Source organism: Daphnia pulex, chromosome 5 (assembly GCF_021134715.1).
Source record: "Daphnia pulex isolate KAP4 chromosome 5, ASM2113471v1".
NCBI classification, from domain to species: Eukaryota; Metazoa; Arthropoda; class Branchiopoda; order Diplostraca; family Daphniidae; genus Daphnia; species Daphnia pulex.
This window is the reverse complement of record NC_060021.1, coordinates 10,809,585-10,828,563: the sequence shown is the minus strand read 5'-3', so window position 1 is coordinate 10,828,563 and position 18,979 is coordinate 10,809,585. Positions and strand designations below refer to the sequence as shown.

The window sequence follows — 18,979 nt, the reverse complement described above, 5'->3', positions numbered from 1 at the left end:
TTAAGTTGTTGAAAAGTTCAAAAATGGTAGAACTATACTACTTGTTGGATTTCAGAACATTTGGAAACTTACGTCAATGAATATTTAGTCCGAGTCCGAATAAGAGCACTTGCGTCGTCCTTATTAATAATTGTAGATAGTCGATAGATTGCTCAATACCGATTCCAAGAACTGCACTCAACTACTTGGACGTCGGCGCCAGCAGAATAAGCGAACCTCCTCACCCAACAGGTCTCTGGCTATTAACTGTGAAAATCTGGCGGCAGCAAGTCGTTTCTACGACTGTCCCATATATAGGCCTATGTAGCAGCCATAAAACACAAGTTGCACACAAACCCCCTTTGCAACACACAGGAGCAATATACCATGGTTGCCAGTGCACACGTCCATCCGTAAGTTTGAAACTTAAAGCCCCCCTCTCTTTTCAGAAGAAAAAGGAGATACACGATACACACGCAGTGCTGCTCCTGAGAACGAAACAAGTCGTCAATCTTTAATAGTCCGTCTCTCTCTACTTTGCTTTTCTATTTAGTTGTCAAGTTACGACTGGCCAAAAGACAGAAGGAAATACAACCAAAGCACGTTGGGTGTCTCGTATTTTTATTTTATTTTTTTGTGTTTTTTGTATATAACCAAAACCGGCTGCTGTGTGTGCCTGTATATACGAGGCCTATATTTTACGACGGACGCTGCGCAGATAGAAAATGAGATTCGATCCAGCTCTTTTTTTCTTTCCTTTTTTTTACAAGACATTTTTATAGAGGGAACAACGTGAGCTATTGGACGAGCCGTAAAGACCAGCACCCAGCAAAATGGATTGAACCCAGAACAACCGCGACAGAAGAAGGGGTTCATCTTATACTTGTGTTATCACTTTTTGAATCTTTTGGCTTTTGCCCCCCTCTCTTTTTTGGGGTTCAAATCCAGCAGCCAGAGAAGGGGGGGGGGATGTTTATATGGCTCACAGTCAAGACAATCCCTTTTGGACATTGAATGAACGCTTGTCCCAGAAGATAGACCAGCACACAAATGAGTCGCTATAGCTATTGGTTTACAGGTAACACCGTCGAGCAAATGCTGACGCAGAGTTATATGATGGCAACCTGTGCGGAGGCAGACTAACTATACATGCCTGTCGGATCCAAAAAAAAACAAACAAGAATATCACCTGTCGATCTGCTGTGGGAGGAAAGTAAATAAAGGTGCGTGGAGGGGAAGAAGAGAGAGACTAGCTATATTATATATGAAAGAACGGGAGAAATAATATCGGGGCTTACACGCTCCGATTGAAAACGACCAGTGATGCTGGACAGGTAGACAAATAATCCTCGAGGATGAGGAAAGAGCGGGCGTATATAGATATTGTGTGTATCGTTCCAGGCTCTATATTGCACAATCCACCGGCTCGGCGGAAGAACTTATGTGCAGCTAATGCGGCTGTGTGTATCTAGTCGCCGAGACCGGTAGACATTCTTTTCGTCCGAGTGCTTTTCACAAATAGCACAGATCCTTTTCGACCCAAATAATCACAAAACGTTTTTGGCAAGCTTAACCGCGTTTTTAGGACTTGAGTCGGTGCTGAGTAGCCAATTGAAACATTAGTGCAGAAGGTATATACTGCTCCGGGTTAGTTCAGATTGCCTTGTAAAAAAAAGTTTAAAACGGTGAGGTACCTCTGTGAGCCACGAGAATTCCATGCAAATTATTTTGACCTTTTCCATATGATATGATTTCCTTTGGATCTATGGAACACTTTTGGTATTCAGATGGTCTAGATATTCTGCAGTAGGGCGAAAAAGTAGGTCTGACAAGCTGAGCTTGACATATACAGGCATGCAGGTATTCAGTTTCAAATGTTATGTAAACACGACCCCACGGCAAAAGTATGGTACCAAATGTGGAGGGGGAGGGTCGACCGGGGCCCAAAAAAAAATGGGGGGAGTGACGGATCGTAAAAAAATAAACAAACACTAGACTTTAGGTTTGTGACAAAAGGGGTCTGTGGTGACATTTTAACGCACGCAATAGAAAGCCACTCAATCGCCCCCTCCACCGACACATATTTCCACTTATTTTTGCAGCTTTCCCATCAATCGGCCAATGGATCAAAAGTGGCCAAATAGAAGACCAAAGGGGCCCAACAACATTTTGGCAATGATTCAACACTACGGATATGCATGTGGGCCGCAATCAAAATATCGTTTTAAAAATTGGACCCGCGCGCAGAATAAGAGAACGGACGTTGCGCAAAAGTGAGCGCAGAGTGTGTTGAGAAGCGACCGCCATCAAGTTACACAATTAAGACGGCGGAAGCCGAGTTGAAAGTTGCGTCTTATATGGCCCAACCAAACTCTCCAGCATGCTAGGTTATATAGACGCTCTTCCCAAGTCTCGTGTGGATAGACCGACACTAAGTTATATACTATGCATAAACGTCTAATTAAATCACTACGCAATTTATACATTAGACGACTTTCTGGTACAGCAGCAGCAGCAAAGAGTCTATTGCCTTTTTTGTATTCCAGCTGCTGCAATTTGAAAATAAAACGTAACCATCCAGCGCTGGATTTTGGCGAGTGGATCGTCGTCGAAGATTCGGTGCTCAACTTTCAGTCGTAGTTAACGATTGAAGATATACTCTGACGGACACGGCAGCAGCCTACCAAAGAAAGGTAAACTTTGAGCGCTGATTAGCGACGAGAATAGATTGATCGCTTTGGCGTCATCAGAAATCGTTGGTATAATAATTAGCATGCTAAAAGACCAGGGAGTGAAAAGGCGTGTTTGGAAACTTTTGTGTTGCCAGCAACTTAAATACACTTGAGCCTTTTTAGACACGGGCAGCAGCAGGAGCAGGAGCAGAGGCTACAGTGTACGCGCTTATACACATCCAGGGATATACTGTAGATATAAATATAAGGCACGGAATGATTCGATTAGCCTCGCTGACGGGTTTAATAATATATTAGGCTTGATCCAACTATTCTCTTCTGCTCCGCTTGCCATCAAACGTATAGGCTCTCTGCTAGAGCTGCGCACTGCTGAGACCGTCAAGCCTTTTGGAATTTTCCGAAGCTCCAAAAGGAGAGACTCTGAGGAGGGAAACAAAACAAAAAAGAAAGAAAGACCATCCATCCTGCTGGTGTATGCCCGCCTTATTTTAAGGCTAATCCATTTATAGAGAATAATGTGGACTTTGTAAATCTATGAATTTAGAAGATGCGCATCCAAAAAAAAAGGTGTTTTCGTCAAGCCGGAAACAAAAACAAAACAAGCGATAAGGTAATTTTCGTTGGGGGGGAACGACTGGCAAAATGTGTGCGGAGTTTTGAACCCTCCCCCACACTACTACTAATAATTCGATTGCCTTGGCAACATCGCCCTGATTTCCGCTTGATCCGTTTTTTTTTCATATCGGCAGACTCTGTTGCCCGTTCCATTAGAGTCGAAGGATTAGCAAAACAAGATTATCTCGAAGACTTTGAAATTTTAGTGGAGAATCCCAAAATGTTTCCATTTCTTTTTTACCCGGGCGTTGAGTTTTCCCGAGGATTAAACAGAATTTAGCGCTTTGATACGAAGTAAGTAACTGATCGATGGCATGAAAAAAAGAAAAAAAAAACGTGAGAGCTATATTGCGATCATCCGCCAAATGCTGACTGCTGCAGCTTTTGGCTGTGCGGAATTACGTGATTTCACAAAACAGCTGAGATCTTTTCAGATAGATATTTTTTTCCCTCTTATATAACGGCCGCTGTTGTATGACCCCTTGGTTTGATCGGAGAGTAGGGACGCCATCAGAGAATAGAAAAAAAGGATTTCGAGGGAGGGCAGCAGTTCAGCCATAACTTTTTTTTTCTTTTTCCCCCTGCGCCGTTTTTGTTGTTCGGCAGTTGCAAGTCCCAATAGACTCGACTCTACAGTAGCCCTATATAACTACTACACAAACCAACTCTGTGCCCAGTCCACTACTATAGTACAGGATAGATAGAAAAAGAAAAAGAAAGTGTAGTAGTATAGCTGTTGTCATCGATTCAAAGCGAACGCTTATATTACATCTACTATACTATAGCTACTCCCACTCTTTTTTTTTCCCCGCCCGCTGTCTCTCCATTGTACAGGACATCAACAAGCGACGCACGTCAGATAGATATTTTCTTATCCGACCAGCTCTTTTATTTATTTTTCGGTTATTTTTGGGAGGGAAGAAAAAAGACAAAATTTTTGTTATTTCTGTAACTTGGCGTTTGTCGATAATGGACCGCGTGTTTTTTTTTTATTTTATTTTACTGGGTTCGTTTTAATTCCGGGATTTATTAAGCGACAGAAAAGAAACACGCAAATTTGCCCTGCGGGAAGTTTCCGACGAAAAAATTCCGCTGGATTCTCCCCCTCTCTTTCTCCGGGATTGATTATCCATCAAACTATCACTCCCCTCCCTTCCACCGTGTGTGGTTATTTGTTTGCTGTCGGACATTGTTTGATGACAAATTCCCAACGAAACAAATAATAAAGAAAGTGTGAAAGTCGATTGCCTTGCTGACCTGCTAAAGCGGAATTCTTTTTTAAAAATAAAACAACAAATTCAGCATAATTTTTTAATACGAATTGTTTCGAATTTCTATACGTTTTTAAGTTTCGCACCGGGCGAACTCTCCCACACGCGCAGCATCCCGGCAACTCACTTCCGCTTCCGTTGTCTATCAAGTGTCGTGGCTAGAAACTAAATAGTTTTTTTTTTATTCCCTTTTTTGAAACCTTTTGTTTCCTCATCGCGGAAACGATCGATGGACAATAAATGTTGAACAAAACAGACATGGCATAGTGTTATTTCGACCCTCCTCCCTGATAATTAAGACACAGTGGGAGCCGTGATGAGTGTTAGCACATTCAAAGGTGCTGCTGCTGCGTCCGCACAGGATCTTTTTCGCCCGATAGGAAAAAGAAGAAAAACCCGTAGGATCCCCCCCACTCGAGCGTTTTCGCTCTCCTTTAACCATTGTCAAGTGGATGTTCTGCAGCTAGAGACGTCCTTCTCCTTCTTCTGCGCTGATCAAAATAATATCTTTATTAAGAACTGAAACTTTCCTCCTTTCTTCACGGGAGGACACAAATCCGATCCTTAGAAAAGCCCTTCATTATGCATCTGTTAACTGGGGAGGTTATTTTTTTAGGGGGGTCTTGGCTGTTTCACAAACACGATCTCTCATTGGGTCTTTCCAGATTGCTGGTTCGCCTTATACAGACTATACCAACTGGTAAAGTTATTATGATGTAAGGTTTCATCCGTTCACCACCGTTTTTTTTCTTTGGGAAGGAGGGAAGAATTTAATATTAAGGGCGTAAAACGGGGAGGGGGGGGTTGAAAGGGACCCACGTCAGTTAATTAATGAATCCTTACACATTTGGGTGCTATTAGAAAGAGCTTTGTTATTACGCGGGGGGGCAAAAGAGTCAACCGCGACTTTTTGGCAACAATGACGCCCATTTTTCGCCGTTCAACTTGAAAGCCATTTGAATAATTTTTGGTTCTTTTTTCCTGATTATTCCGCCATTGATTTGTCGATCCTTCCCGCACTTTATTTTATTTTTTTTCCCTTCCTTTTTAAATTCGATTCGAGACTAGGGAGGAGGTAAGCGGCGTTTTTTTATTTCCCCCCCATTGGAGGGAGGTGGTGCCCGCGCACGTTGTTCCACTCACGCAGACGACGGGAGAGGAGAAGAGCTGCTGACTTGGTCGGACGGCTGGGCTCGGGACTTAACTCAGTCGACCGACGTTCATCCGACTCGTTGCACGCGTTCTGCCCTCATCTCTCGACCTCTGCCCGTCTCCCATTCCCACTGTCGTTCGTCTTCTATTACGTACAGGAGACCGTCGTGCGGTTCAACGTGAACGGGACATTTTCACAGCCAGAAAAAGAAAAAGGAAAGTTTCGGAGACGGGGGACGTTGGCGGTGCTGCCGTTCTTTGACCATTTTCTCCGCATCAACAGAATAAATAAAAGGAGCAACACCAGACCGATAGCAGCAGACGGACTCGAAAAAAAACCCCGGCTGTACAACAATATCCGGCCGACTAAATACTAATCACTCACGTTCAGTCCAGTCAGCAGTCCCAGTGTTTCTAGTGCGCCAGCAGCAGAGCCGTTCCGTCATCACATTGGCCTTCTGGTTTCTCTCGTGTCCAGCGGCGAGGGGGCATTTTGCAGGTTAGTTTCCTCAGACGGGCCAATGATCCTATTAATCACAGTGTTTTAACTCGATCCTCTTTTGTTATTGACTGAATAACCTTAAACATTTGATGATTTCATTTTGTTGTTCCAGTTGTGTTTCTTGTATTTTTTTAAGTAAATAATGGATGATGGAATGAGCGGGGTGTAGTGTCGTGATTTAGTGGCCGCGGCTAGTGAATCAAGTTGTTGCTGGTGGTGTTTGGCTGGCGCTGATCACTGGGCCGATGCCGGGGCGGTCGGACGCTTGTGGCTTGCCAATTGTTTCACATTCCCCGAACGGCGGCCAGTGATTGGATCTCGGCTCCTGTTTTTGGGAAAACGTCCTAACGTATTAAATGTGCTATCCCCCCCCCCTTCGCCCTTATTCAGTAAAGCCAGGAGGCGAGCTAGCTAGCTCTCTAGCCCTGGTGGTGTAGAAGATTGCTGTATGGGAGAACAAGAGATGAGAACGAGGAAATGAGGAAACGAGGGTCGGAGCTGTTCCGAATTAGTAGGGAAGAGCACACCGCGGCCAGATAGGTGTCCAGAGAGTTGTCTCCTTTAGACTTTGGCAGGGACGCCGGCCAATCTGAGATAAGGGTAGAATATAATGAAAAAGAGAGGATGTATAGATATATACTCGCCCACCCTTGAATATACATATAGGAAGGAAAAGTTGGGTTTATTTTTTGGAGGCGGCCAGGGTCCCAATAGACGGATACTTTCAAACCTTTAGATACTTTCCTTCCATTTTTCCCATTTTCTCTTTTCTTGTATATTCCGGACCGGTTTCATTCCGCAGGGCCCCCCTCGTAAAAATCCGCTCTCTCCTGGCTCCATATAGAAATACGATCCTATCTTGATCCAAAAAAAGAAAAAAGGAAAGAAAACATAACAGGCAAAGTTGAGAAATAAACTAAACTTTGACTTCCGGCATTCTTGGAAATCAAAATGCAAAGTTTACCAAATAGGCGGGGGATTCACTCATTTGAATGAAATTAATTACTACTCAATTTGTTTTTATTTGTTTTTTGTTTTTCTGGTTGTAGCAGCTAAAAGTTAATTTTTATTTATCGGGTGAAATGTTCACACGACTCCCGTCGTTTTTTCTCTTCTTGTTTCTGCCCTTAGAGCGTGGCGGGACAAGGAGGAAGGGGGGGGGGAATCGATTCTATTAGAGGCGCGTGATCAAGTGCTGCCAGCCGAAGCGCGTTCTGACGCTTCATTTCCGATGTAACAAGGGAGGGTATACAGGGAGGGGGACTACGCGTCTATAAAGAAGTAAAAGGGAATACAAAACAACTCTTCCCCCCCCCCCAAATAAAAAGAAAAGTTCCTACTGTCGTTTATTTATTTATATTCCTTTTGTTTTGTGTTTTGTCTATTTTTTATTTTCTTTTTTCCTTTGATTTCTTTCTCTTTCGCAGACTTTTCTTGCGGATAAAACGACGTTTGTTTTCTTCTTCTTCTATTTTAGACACTCGTCGTCGTTTGTTCCATATATCTCCAGGACTCCCGGCGTGCTGGGCTGACGTGCATTTTCGTCGTTCAGCCGCGCTTGATTGAAGGAGCCAGCCCCCCGCTGGTGCTGTGGATGCAACTGCAACAACAACAACAACAACTTTGTTACATTCAACGGCCAGACTTTGACAGAGACGGACAAACTCTCATTGGGTCCTGTTGGGCACTTTGTTTTCCACATTCGGCGTCCAGCATGTCCCAGCAAAGAGGAATGTGAACCAAACAAACAAACAAAAAAACAAAACTTTCGGGGTGTCGTCTGCTCTTCCGTGTGTGCGTCAGTTATTTTTTGGTAGGGGTTCCTTGGCGAAATAATAAAAATTGCAAGTGTATCGGATGACTTTTCGTGAGCAGTGCCGTCGTCGACTAGTACACCGTGAATTGGATATAGGCGCAGAAAGTGCTCCCCCCCAACCCGCGATCTATTGTGTTGGTTTTTTAGTTGGCAACTCCGCCCCGGCAGCAACTTAATCCGCCGGCGATATGACAACAACAAGAAGAAGGAGATCAGGAGCCAATAAGGAGGAGGAGGACGCGAGACAACATCAGAGACCGTGTTGCTGTTGTTCCTCCTCGACGGCGGTGGTTTTAATGGACGGTGGCAACTTGATCCATCACCGCCAACCCATTACCACCACCAGCAGCGCTCGCTCTCTACTGCTCCTACCGCTCCTTCTTTTGCTCCTCACTCTACTTGAAGGTAAGAACAACTCTCTCTCCCAACCGACGGTAACCCTAGACACCCCCACCCTCATTGTATGTATAATGCACAGCTCGGGGAAGTTTTGGGTGAATAGCAAAAAAAAGCGCATCGACTCCCGTGAAGGATCGGATGACTCTGAGCGGATAAAAAAGCAAAAGGATCAACAGACAAATGTGCAGCACTCGTCTCGGATGGCTGCCGTTGATGACTCAATTGGTGACAACATTTTTGGGTTGTTGTTTTCCAGCGACCGACCGTCTTTCTTTTTATATAACCGAGCCCCCCCACCCATATTTTCTCGATCCCGAAAAAATAACGATCCATCTCTCTCTCTCTATCTTTTTTTTGGTTTTTTGAATACTAATCATCTTTCTTGGGCGAGCGCGGGCGGGAAAAAAAGGGGGCCTTGATAATTGCCGACGACGCCGAGGAGAGGCTCAAGCGCCGGTCGTGAGTATATCGAGTCGCTTTTATAGCCGCAAACGACGTCGTTAGACATGATTAAAAAAGCCCCGCCACCACCACCACCACCACCACCACCACCACCACCACCAGAGCTCCTAGCCGCTTATCCCACAGTCAACACACATCCATCCCCGTATTGACTCTTTTGCTTTGTGTCTGCTACTGGCTGGCTGGCTGGCGTCACACGACGTCGTGTAACATTACACCTAGTGTGTGTCTACACGGGCGGACACGCTGGGCGACGTTGCGTTGAGAGCGTCCGATGATGAGAAACCATCGGGGCTTGATTGGATGGCAGAACGCGCTGCTGCTTCTGCTGCTGCTGGCCAGGGACGGATACACGGACATTTGTTGACACACCACATCGAGTGTGTGTGTATGCATATGTGTGTGTGTATCAGCGGGGAAGCACTCGACAACATTGCGGCAATACAACAACTAAAGAGAGAGTCGGCACCCGCCCTATTGAGTCAACTGCTGCTGCTGTTGACTGTTGACTGTTGAGCCACCAGCCCACCATGTTTGTACACGCGCCAGCAGCGCCCGATCTCATTAATTCCTTTCTAATAAACATCCGCCGCGACGCGCGTGTACAAACACACTCATATCCAGCAAACACAACTGAATGCGGATGGATCCGGTGCCCCGGGACATCAATTGTCAACCGATTGCCGAGAGACATTTGCTTCAAATCAAATAACAATTTCCCTTTTTTTTTTTTTTAAATTCCGTAATCATAATGATCGAAACGGAATTTGCAAAAAATTAATTTCACGTGAGAAATATGAGGACAATAATTTTTTGAGGGGAAAATATTAAAACCACACAATTCATGGCGGGGAATTTAATTGAGTTTTTTCCTGACTCGAATAAATCCGCAACGGCTGCACGCGGAACTGAAAAATGATTAATGAGGGTCGCCCACTTGTTCCTACCCCCGTGTATATCTCTCCTTTATTTTCTTATTCCACCGGTCGCAATTAGTGAGAGGGAAAATTCCGTTCATTACACAACAACCCCCCGTCACGCAACTGCTGGGGCGGAGTAAGAAGAAGAAGTAAAAGACTAAATTTAAAAAAAAAAGAAAAAGCGCATAATAAACCGTGCTGTACACCGGGGGAGATTTACTTGTTAGAGATTAGAGCCAACACGTTTATGAAGTGACGATGGAAACGCCCAAAAATCCTGACGTCAAAACTATGAAAAGCGCCAATGACTTGGAAATAAAATTTAAAAAAAGAGGATCGAAATCCAATGGGTCGGGGACCTGTGCTGTACTGCTCGGAGGGAGAAATAACAGGAGGAGGAGTCGTTTGGGTGAAGGCAAAGAAATCTTGAATGGAGTGGCCAGCAGAAGCGTCGCTCTCTCGCTCTCGTCAACGAAACAAGATTTAATGATGCAAGTTCTTCTTCTTCTTGTATATAAAATACACACATGTACGCCAGGGCCTCGCGACGCAGATTCTTCAACGGACTCTCGTCGTCTACTGCTGGCCCGTTGTGTCTAAGTGGAGACTCGGAAGGCACTTGGGCGTTTCTTTCTCTCCTCTCGTCATCTCCCTTGCTGTTGCCATCCCTCTGTGTGTGTACCGGCGGATGACGATAATGGTGCGGATGCATCAACAAGGGTCCGTCAGAGTCTTACATACACATTCTCCCGACCTATAAAGAAACGCTCCGACTTTGCACAGCAGATACACACGAATGTATTCATCCCCCCTCCCATTGCAAGTCAAATAAGAACCGAAAAATTTTATTTCATTTTGTATTTTAAATCCAACTCTGCACGACGCTCTTTGATCATTCTCACGTGTCAACACAGTGTCCCCCCTTCCGCCGGTCTACTGGTCTTCAGTGGGAGGTCTTATTAGTAGTATTGTGTACCCCCCCCCCCCCCCCATCCCACGGTTGTTGGATGGGCCTATGCATAAAATAGAGATCAGCACCAGCTGTGCGGAACATCTTCTCTCTAGTTGCTCTATTAGTCATTCCTGGCTGACATCTTTGTACGCCCCAGACTAAAGGATTCTATATAGGACTATCCCGCCGAGCTCGATCCCGCGCGTCCAGCAGATGTATAGACTTGTGTTCCCGCCGCCCTTTTATTCGTGTCCGTCCCCGTGTTGGAGCCAGGCAATTAACGGCCTGGAATCAAGTTGAATTTCCAATGAATATGATCTAACAATATCTGAAGGATATAAATATGACCACACACATCGCAGGTTCAATAGGCTGAAAACTGAACTGCCCTGCGCAATCGACGGCGAGTTTTTGGATTATTTGATGATTCAACGACGCGTGGACAACATGGATATAAAGATAAGAACTTTGCTTGTTATTGGGTTCCCGGAAGAGAGCTCGGGGGTCCCACGGTTCGGACTAGGATACGTGCATACTGTTTCAAAAATATCGGCTGCCGAGCAATGTTCAACAACTACGTCAAATCTGACAGCTGAGCAAAAACCAAAAACGTATAGATTACCACCCCTGCGATTATTTACCTTTTTTTTAACTAACTTTTCGTCTCTGTGAGATATTTTACAATCCTTTCGTTTAACCCACAATCTAGGGAGGCGGTAAAGAAAAATTGAAGGCCACGCTGGTGGGTGGGATTACGTATACAAACAGTGAGAATGGCTATATATACATAGTTAAATGAATCATGACTTACCCCAAAATAGTAACAATCCAGATGTAAATTCTAACCAGACTGGATAGGCACACCCCATCCATCACACACACAAAACTCTAGTCGGAAATCACAGAAGAGAGGCTACAGATATTCACGTAATTAAAGATTCACGTTGAGCCCACCGCGTCGTAGAGAAAAGGCTCATCTGTCCACTTGTCCACGAACCAAACCTGCGACTGAGGTGGGGGTTGGATGATGCGATAAAAAAGGAAAAAGGTCGGAGAAACAAAAATTGACAAAAAACAAAACATGAAAAGGGTGGGGTAAGGAAAAAGGATTATCGTTACATAAAATTCCTCACTGCACATATTTTCTTATCACTATAACATTAGAATGATCTCTACTGCAATCAAAGTTAAAGGGAACTTTTAATCCGGACCTATCTAGAAAACATCTTTAATTATGGATCGTATATCGTCAATTCCGGATGATCGTCATATGAAAAGAAAATGAAGGAATACAATAGGGCCATCACCTTTGCTCCCCAGTCGACCAAATCCGCGGAGATATGATGGACACACAACCACACACAAAAAACAAACAAAAAGATTAATCACAAATATCCTGGGCGATTCTCTTTTACTTGTATACAACAGTGCCCAGTGCCCATGACGTGTAATAGCCATACAGTTGTGCGCACCAATTGATCCCCCCTACCAAATAAAAGAAGTAGTCGGGATTACACCTATTACTATTAAATGCGTCTAGGATTTTCTCTCGTCTTTTTTTTCCACGTGTATTTCCTGCGTGTCTCTATTGCCCTTTGTCATCCCAGCTTCCCCTTCTTTCATAATTGAAAAGGTAGAAAACAAAAACAACAAAACAAAAAACAAAAAAATGGAGCTCTGGACTATATGGACGTCAAATGATGAAAAGGAATACAATCTTTCGCTGCTGCCTACCAGCCAATATCAATTATTATTATATAAGAGCAACGGATGTGTGTGTGTGTATGATATGCCATTTTCCCGATTGTGGGACTGCGTGTTGCGCTACATCCCCAACCCGATTTGTGGCCCTTTCTTTTTCTCTTTTTCTCTTTTCTCGTTTGGGTGGAAAAAGAATAAATACATAAATAAATGTGCGTGTTGTCAGCCCCCGGCAATCCGATAGAGTCCACCGTCTCTCTCTCTCTGTGTTATTTCGATTGCTTTTTTGCGCGACAGCATCAATTCGACGGGTGCCCCCCCAAACAACAATAACACACGTAGATTCAAAACTCGGGAATAAATAGTCTGTATCGAATTCAATAATAGGATTTCGAGCTCTTTCTTCAGTTTTATTTCATTTTTTCTCTTCTCTTCCAAGGGGCTGATGGCAGCGCACACGATATTTACCTGGCAGCCGTGCTGCCTCTATTGCATTACGTATATATACGCTGGCATACTACCTCCATAGCTCTATACATATATAAGATATAGATATTTATTTCAATGTATTTATATCGTGGGAATCAGTTGTGCAACTTGCCAGCTGCACAACTGGAGAGAACTCTTCGCTCAGTATTTCTCTTTTTTCCACCTTTTCATTTTTTTCCCTGATGGGATTTCCCCCCTCTTTCCTGTTGTGATCATTATTTAACGTGCGTATTTCACATCTAAGTAGACTCTGTGTGTATCTGATTCTTTTCTTCTGTGCGTTCCTCATCCGCCGTCGCCAATTCCACGGAGGGCGAGGCTTTGGCCCGAATCAATTGGCGGGCCGTTTGAGCGTGAAATCATTTTCCGATTGTTCAAAATGTTCAAACTGGCGTAGGGAATCCGGTTATAACGCTAATTTGTTTTGTTTTATTCTTTTTCTTCCTGGTGATTTTATTTAGCAGCCGAGTCGATTCGACTGGAACATGTGGAAGTGCCGAGCGTCGTTGCCGTGGGCGAGCCGGCCGCTTTCCTTTGCGACGTCGACCTGGAATTTGACAACGAACTCTACTCCGTCAAGTGGTACAAAGACAGCGAGGAATTCTACGAGGTAAGCAGCAGTCGTAGGACTCGTATAGATCATAAATAGACTCGTGTGCCCTTTTGCGAGTTAATATGCCATCAAAGATGACATGCAATCCGATACATAAAGGCCAGCGATGATTAATTAAATAACCTGCATTTCTGATTCTTTTCTCATTCTCTTTCTTTTGTATTGTTATGGCTTGGTTTTCGGTCGTGTCTTATATTGGCAACGTCATCTGGATGCTACTGGCCCGACACATCTCATATGCGCATACGAATGGAAACATTCATTTTAAAAGTGGAAGCCGAAGAGGACGCCTTCCGTTCAGATTTATCCCGTCGAGGGCATCCAAGTTGACGTGAGTATAGACACACACACAAAATATCATCCAGCAATTTCAAAAGAATGTCGACAGAGTCATCACTATAGCAACGATTTCGAAATCTCCATTCCGTTTGTCCGTAGCGATTTCAGTTGGATAGGCCTGTACACACGTTAGCTTATATATAATATGACGAACGGGGAGACTGCCAATCAGAAAAAATAAGCCACGCATTTAAAAAAAAGAAGCTCTATGTGCTCTATGCATACGTTAACATTTAAACCAATTTCATCTAGACGAATAGCAATCAAAACAAAATTTGCCATTTAATTGATTTCCGGTTGGGTTTTTCAATTTTTTTTATTTTCATTTTTCAAATATCTTTTGTGCTGACACTAATCGGTTCTTCCATCCACAAGAAATGTCTTTTTACGTATGTAAATTCCCAATTTTAGAATATAGACAGGGAATATCTAGCGCATCAGCGAAATGGAAATTTAACTCGAACGTTTTTATTGGAGGTTTTCCGTACACAATAATAGGGAGCAGCTGAACTGATGTTGAATAACTGATGAAAGCCTTTTTTATTTGCGGGCTGTTCAAGAAGAGCAAAGAAAAAGAAGGAGGAGGTTAGATGGAAAGAGGAAACGCGCTTCGCTAATGTTCATCAACACAAGAGCGCGGCTGATTGCCGCTCTACTGCAGTGCAGCACCGCCGTGCCGGCACCCAGTCGCTACACGATTGTGTCCCGACGGACCGGAGACATTCAAATTGGCCAACCCCACCGAACCGACGATTTTTTATTTTTATTTTTCTTTCCTTTTTGAACTTTTGCCTCCTTTTTATTTTCTCTTGTCAGCGTCTGCATTGAAATTTAAAAACGAACGACGTCAGAGTTCAAAAAGAAAAGAGGAAACAAAAGGCCAACAAGAAAAAAAAAACGGGTTGATGAAAAAAAAGGGGAAATTTGTTCAGAGAAATCGGGAGCAGAATGGATGCAACGTATACATAAGAAACTGCTGGGCCAGCTCATCAAGTGTCAAAACCACTTGTTTGGCTTTCCAACGACTTTTTGTGCCCAGCTCCGTATAACATCATGTAGCAATACGTGTGGGCCAGTTGTCTGTTTCCAACTGGAATGGCACAAACTACATGAAACAAAATCAATCTCCTATAGCCGAAAATCTTTACATGGCAGTTGCACTCGATGATCTAGAAGCAGTTTCTCTATGGGACGATCCAGAGTGGGTTATAATTCTTATTATGTCGCCCAAGAAATCCGCGCTGGATTACAGCCATCACCACGCCCCGCAAGAGAGAGAGACAAAAAAAAAGGGAGGGCGTGAAACAAGAGAATAAGTACGAAAGACTCTCTCACGTTCCTGTTCCGATTAGTGCCAGAGTAGGACGCCGTGACCCCCCCCTATGGTATCCATGTGGAACGTGCCGAGGCTAATGGATGCAAACAATGGACAGGAGTAACTATATCTCTTATTCACTGGGAAATTCTAGGCGCTATCGAGAAAAAGTAGGAAGTGAAAAACGTACATCCAGGTCCATCTGATCTAGTGAGGATCTCAATGATGAATAATATCCTCCTGCCCGAGGCATGTACATCGTCTTGTAATCAATACAATCCAGCGATGACGGTCTTTTTCGTTGAAAGAATCGGTGAATGAGTAAAAAGCTGTACACAGATAAGAAGGAAAAAAAGAAAAGTCAATTTTCCATCAAGAGAAAGGAGGGCACAACTGCATCCATGATGCAGGATCTGTCCAGTTCGTCATGGCAACGTAACGAAAAAAAAATAGTAGAACCAAACCAGAAAAAAAAGAGGAAAACAACCAAAATATTTCGTCAATTGTATCGACGAATTTTTGACGTCCGCAGTTGATGACTGCCGAGTCAGCCGGAATGGATTTCCGATTCCCAATTAAATGTGAAACATGGAAGCAACATGGCGGACTCGGCTCTTTTGCTCCCAAGGGCGTTTCAAATCATCAAATACTTATTAGCTGCTGCTCTCGTTTTCTGTTTTTGGGACAGAGGGAACGGTCGGTCAGAGAGGCGGTGGTTCTGCGCTCGGTGACTCCAGCAACGGCGGGATTCTTCCGATGCGAGGCCTCGGGCGAAGGGCCGGCCTTTCGATCCGTTTCGGGAGGTGCGGCTCTGTCGGTCGTCATTTTACCAAAGAAAAAACCGGAAATCTTTGGCGGCTACGTCATCAACGAGCAAGACGGAACGGTGGAACTCAACTGCACGACGGATCCCTCACGGCCGGCCGCCCAGATCCGGTGGCTCATCAACAACGTGCCAGTCAATCCGGAACTGATCCAGGAGACCAGCGTCAGCCGGACGTCGTCCGGATTGGAGACGAGTTTCTCCGTTCTGGAACTGCAGTCGCGCGATCATTTCCCGCGTTCCGGCAAGTCGTCAGGATCCACCAAGGGCAGTTCCAGCAGCAACACGGCGACGGTGACGTGCGAGGCCGCCATCCCTTACTCGACTCAAAAGGCAGCGGCCGCACCGTCCATGTCTTCCGTCACCTACTGGTCCACCCTGTCATCTTCGTCCACCTACTCCAACGGCGGAAGCAACGCCGTGGCGGAATCGGCGCACCAGTTCCAGAGGCGGATCGCATCCGACAGCCACCAGCACGGCGAGCGAATATTCCGCAGCCGCCACGTCGCCAGCGCCGAAACTCTTCAATCGCTGACTCTACGAACGGAAATTTTAATTTACGGTAAATATCATTTTTAAAAATTCGAATTTATAATTTACCATTCAAATGATTTTTAAAAAATTTACAGTCAACTCTGGAAGGTGGGCGATGGGTTCGATCCTGACGCTCTTCACAGCTCTGATGACGTCCTATTGTCTTAGTTAAAATCAAATATAATTAGTTCACCTGTTTCACATATAAATACATTTACTCTGATTTCACACCCGATCAAAAACTTAAAAAACTAAAAAAAAAACTAAAAACATTTCCCCCTTTTTTAAAAAATACATTTGCACTCTGTGGTGTCGACACTCACATTACATAGACGTTGATACTTTATTGGCCGTGTTTACACCGGGAACATTTATCCCCCTCCCCCACCCACCTCTCTCGTTCCTGGGTTGTTTGTTGTGTTGCACCTCCTCCATCCAATTTGTTCGCCCCGTCAAGCGAAAGAAAAGGAAATAATAATCCCACCCGATAGACCCCGTATATCGGTATACATCACACAATAATAATAATAACACAGTCGATAAAAATATCTAAACAAATTCCCTTCTCCTTTTTCTTTCGCTCGCCCAGTTGCACCGCAATCCTCCCCTCTATTCTTCTCTATTTGTCGATTATTTGTTGTGCGCATCCTTCTCTTCTGTATAGGCCTATACATACACACACTACGTATCATAATAATAATAATGCTATCAACAAGAAAAGTGGAAAGTGAATTCAAAAAAAGAAAAGAAAAGAAAGAGGAGACAGGTGGATACCGTTTGCTGTATTTCACGCGCACGGTCTAGCTGTTGTGTTGTTATTATAGAGTCCCGGTTTTTTCGGCGGAATCACCATCCATCTCTCTCTCTGCATGTTATCCCATTGTATAAATCACTCGTCCAGCAGCTGGGAGGAGGGCTGAAACGAAGAAGATTGGAGCTCCTCGCTCTCTCTTTCCTGGAGAAAAGAAGAAGATACACACACATATATAAAAATGGGGAATAGAAGGAAAAACTTTGTGTAGGTGGGTGGGTGGGAGGTGATAAATACTCTACACACACATACCCATCTGATATTAGATCTACTATACATAATAGAATCGCTCTCGGCAAATATTCCGATCCTGAATTAAAGAAAGAAATGCGGGGAATAAAAGAAGGAAAGAAAACGTTTCAGACGCTATATATCTAGAAGGAAACATATTATTGATCATTTGATTTCCAAGGTTGTGTGTTACATCATCCGAGCCCGGCGTAGGCGTCCGGTAAATAAATATTTCGCCCGTTTTATTTTCAAAATTTTCAATCGGCAACCCTGTGTGGGAGGATGACTATGTAATAATAATAATAATAAACATTTCGTCTACTTTTCTTTTTTCTGAGTGATCCTTCTGAATTGTGCATACGTTGTAATGTGCCGATTGATATATTGGACATCATCAAACATTTCTCGACAATATAAGGTCGTCGCCATTGTACGCACTTGATTTCTAATTCATAGACAGGATATCAATCAATAAAGTTGAAGCGACGACACACACACAAGTTCTCACTTAATGACATCAGCCGTAAGAGAGCAATGAAGATAAATGGTTCACCAGTGATACATACGCCGGCGTGTAGTATTTTAACTTCATATCCTCGGGTGATTTCTTTTTTATTCTATTTGTCAAAAAACAAAAGCGACTCCTCACGATATGATGAGCTCAGCACTTTTTTTCTTTATATACTGCGGACGATCAACTTTTTTTGTTTTTTCGCAGCAATAAGAAACAAAGGCGCTGGCCTATACGTATATCGCCTATGTCGGACTGCTGTACACTCCACTCTGCGGCGATGATGGATGACATTATAAACATTTGACAAACCTCTCCTAGCTCTCCTACTATTTTCGGCAGCCATATATTTGTGTATTTATGTTGTTCTTATATAAGAAAAAGAAGAAGAGGGGGGGGGGGGAATGTCGAAAAGATTGTGGGTCGGCGGGCGATGGTTAGCTGCTCCACGATAAACGTTCGTGACAGTCTAGCTCTCCTTTTTTTTCCCCCCGGATCGTGTCTGCGCTAGAAAACGGTCCGTCTCTTATATATAAAAGGTCCGTCATGCGGGTGAGAAACGGTCACGGCAGAAAGATATCACCTACACACACACACACACCGCCAGTGAATAAAAATACGGGACTGTGCAGCGCACTCGGCAGCACTGGTAATATTATTATTATTATTATTATGACGGTTAGATGTGGATGGCAGGCAGCCGGTTAGGTGGACTCGATCATCATCGCGTCGTCATCTTTTTTTCTTCTTTTTTCTTTCTCATTTCTTCTCTTCTTAGACCTTTAAATGCGACGATATAGAAAAGTTGGTGGAACTTTTATTATTATTATTCTTATTCATCCATCCGTATG

General features: G+C 43.9%; 1 protein-coding gene and 1 long non-coding RNA gene across 4 annotated transcripts; one reads left to right on the top strand and one right to left on the bottom strand.

Moving 5' to 3' along the window:
• Positions 1–7,805: 7,805 nt before the first annotated feature.
• On the top strand, positions 7,806–17,942 carry LOC124194640. 2 transcript variants are annotated; one of them, XM_046588920.1, is made up of 5 exons: positions 7,806–8,433; positions 13,416–13,561; positions 13,836–13,895; positions 15,907–16,603; positions 16,671–17,942. In XM_046588920.1, exons 1-5 carry the CDS (start codon positions 8,217–8,219, stop codon positions 16,745–16,747), a joined length of 1,197 nt encoding a protein of 398 aa, XP_046444876.1. In that variant the 5' UTR covers positions 7,806–8,216; the 3' UTR covers positions 16,748–17,942. The 2 variants fall into 2 exon arrangements, with proteins under 2 accessions (XP_046444876.1, XP_046444875.1); XM_046588919.1 differs by having other exon boundaries at positions 13,413–13,561.
• Positions 14,356–17,720, bottom strand: LOC124194641. Of its 2 annotated transcripts, none has more exons than XR_006875008.1 (4): positions 17,639–17,720; positions 17,350–17,530; positions 16,642–16,738; positions 14,356–16,578 (listed from the first exon to the last, which is right to left on the bottom strand). It is a non-coding gene; the product is annotated as an uncharacterized LOC124194641 (long non-coding RNA). The 2 variants fall into 2 exon arrangements; XR_006875009.1 differs by having other exon boundaries at positions 16,669–16,738.
• Positions 17,943–18,979: the final 1,037 nt, after the last annotated feature.

Coding starts and splice junctions, on each gene's coding strand:
- LOC124194640 (XM_046588919.1), top strand. CDS start 8,217: ATGACAACAACAAGAAGAAGGAGATCAGGAGCCAATAAGGAGGAGGAG. Junction 13,896..15,906: donor TCGAGGGCATCCAAGTTGAC/GTGAGTATAGAC, acceptor TTTTTGGGACAG/AGGGAACGGTCGGTCAGAGA. Junction 16,604..16,670: donor AACGGAAATTTTAATTTACG/GTAAATATCATT, acceptor AAAAATTTACAG/TCAACTCTGGAAGGTGGGCG.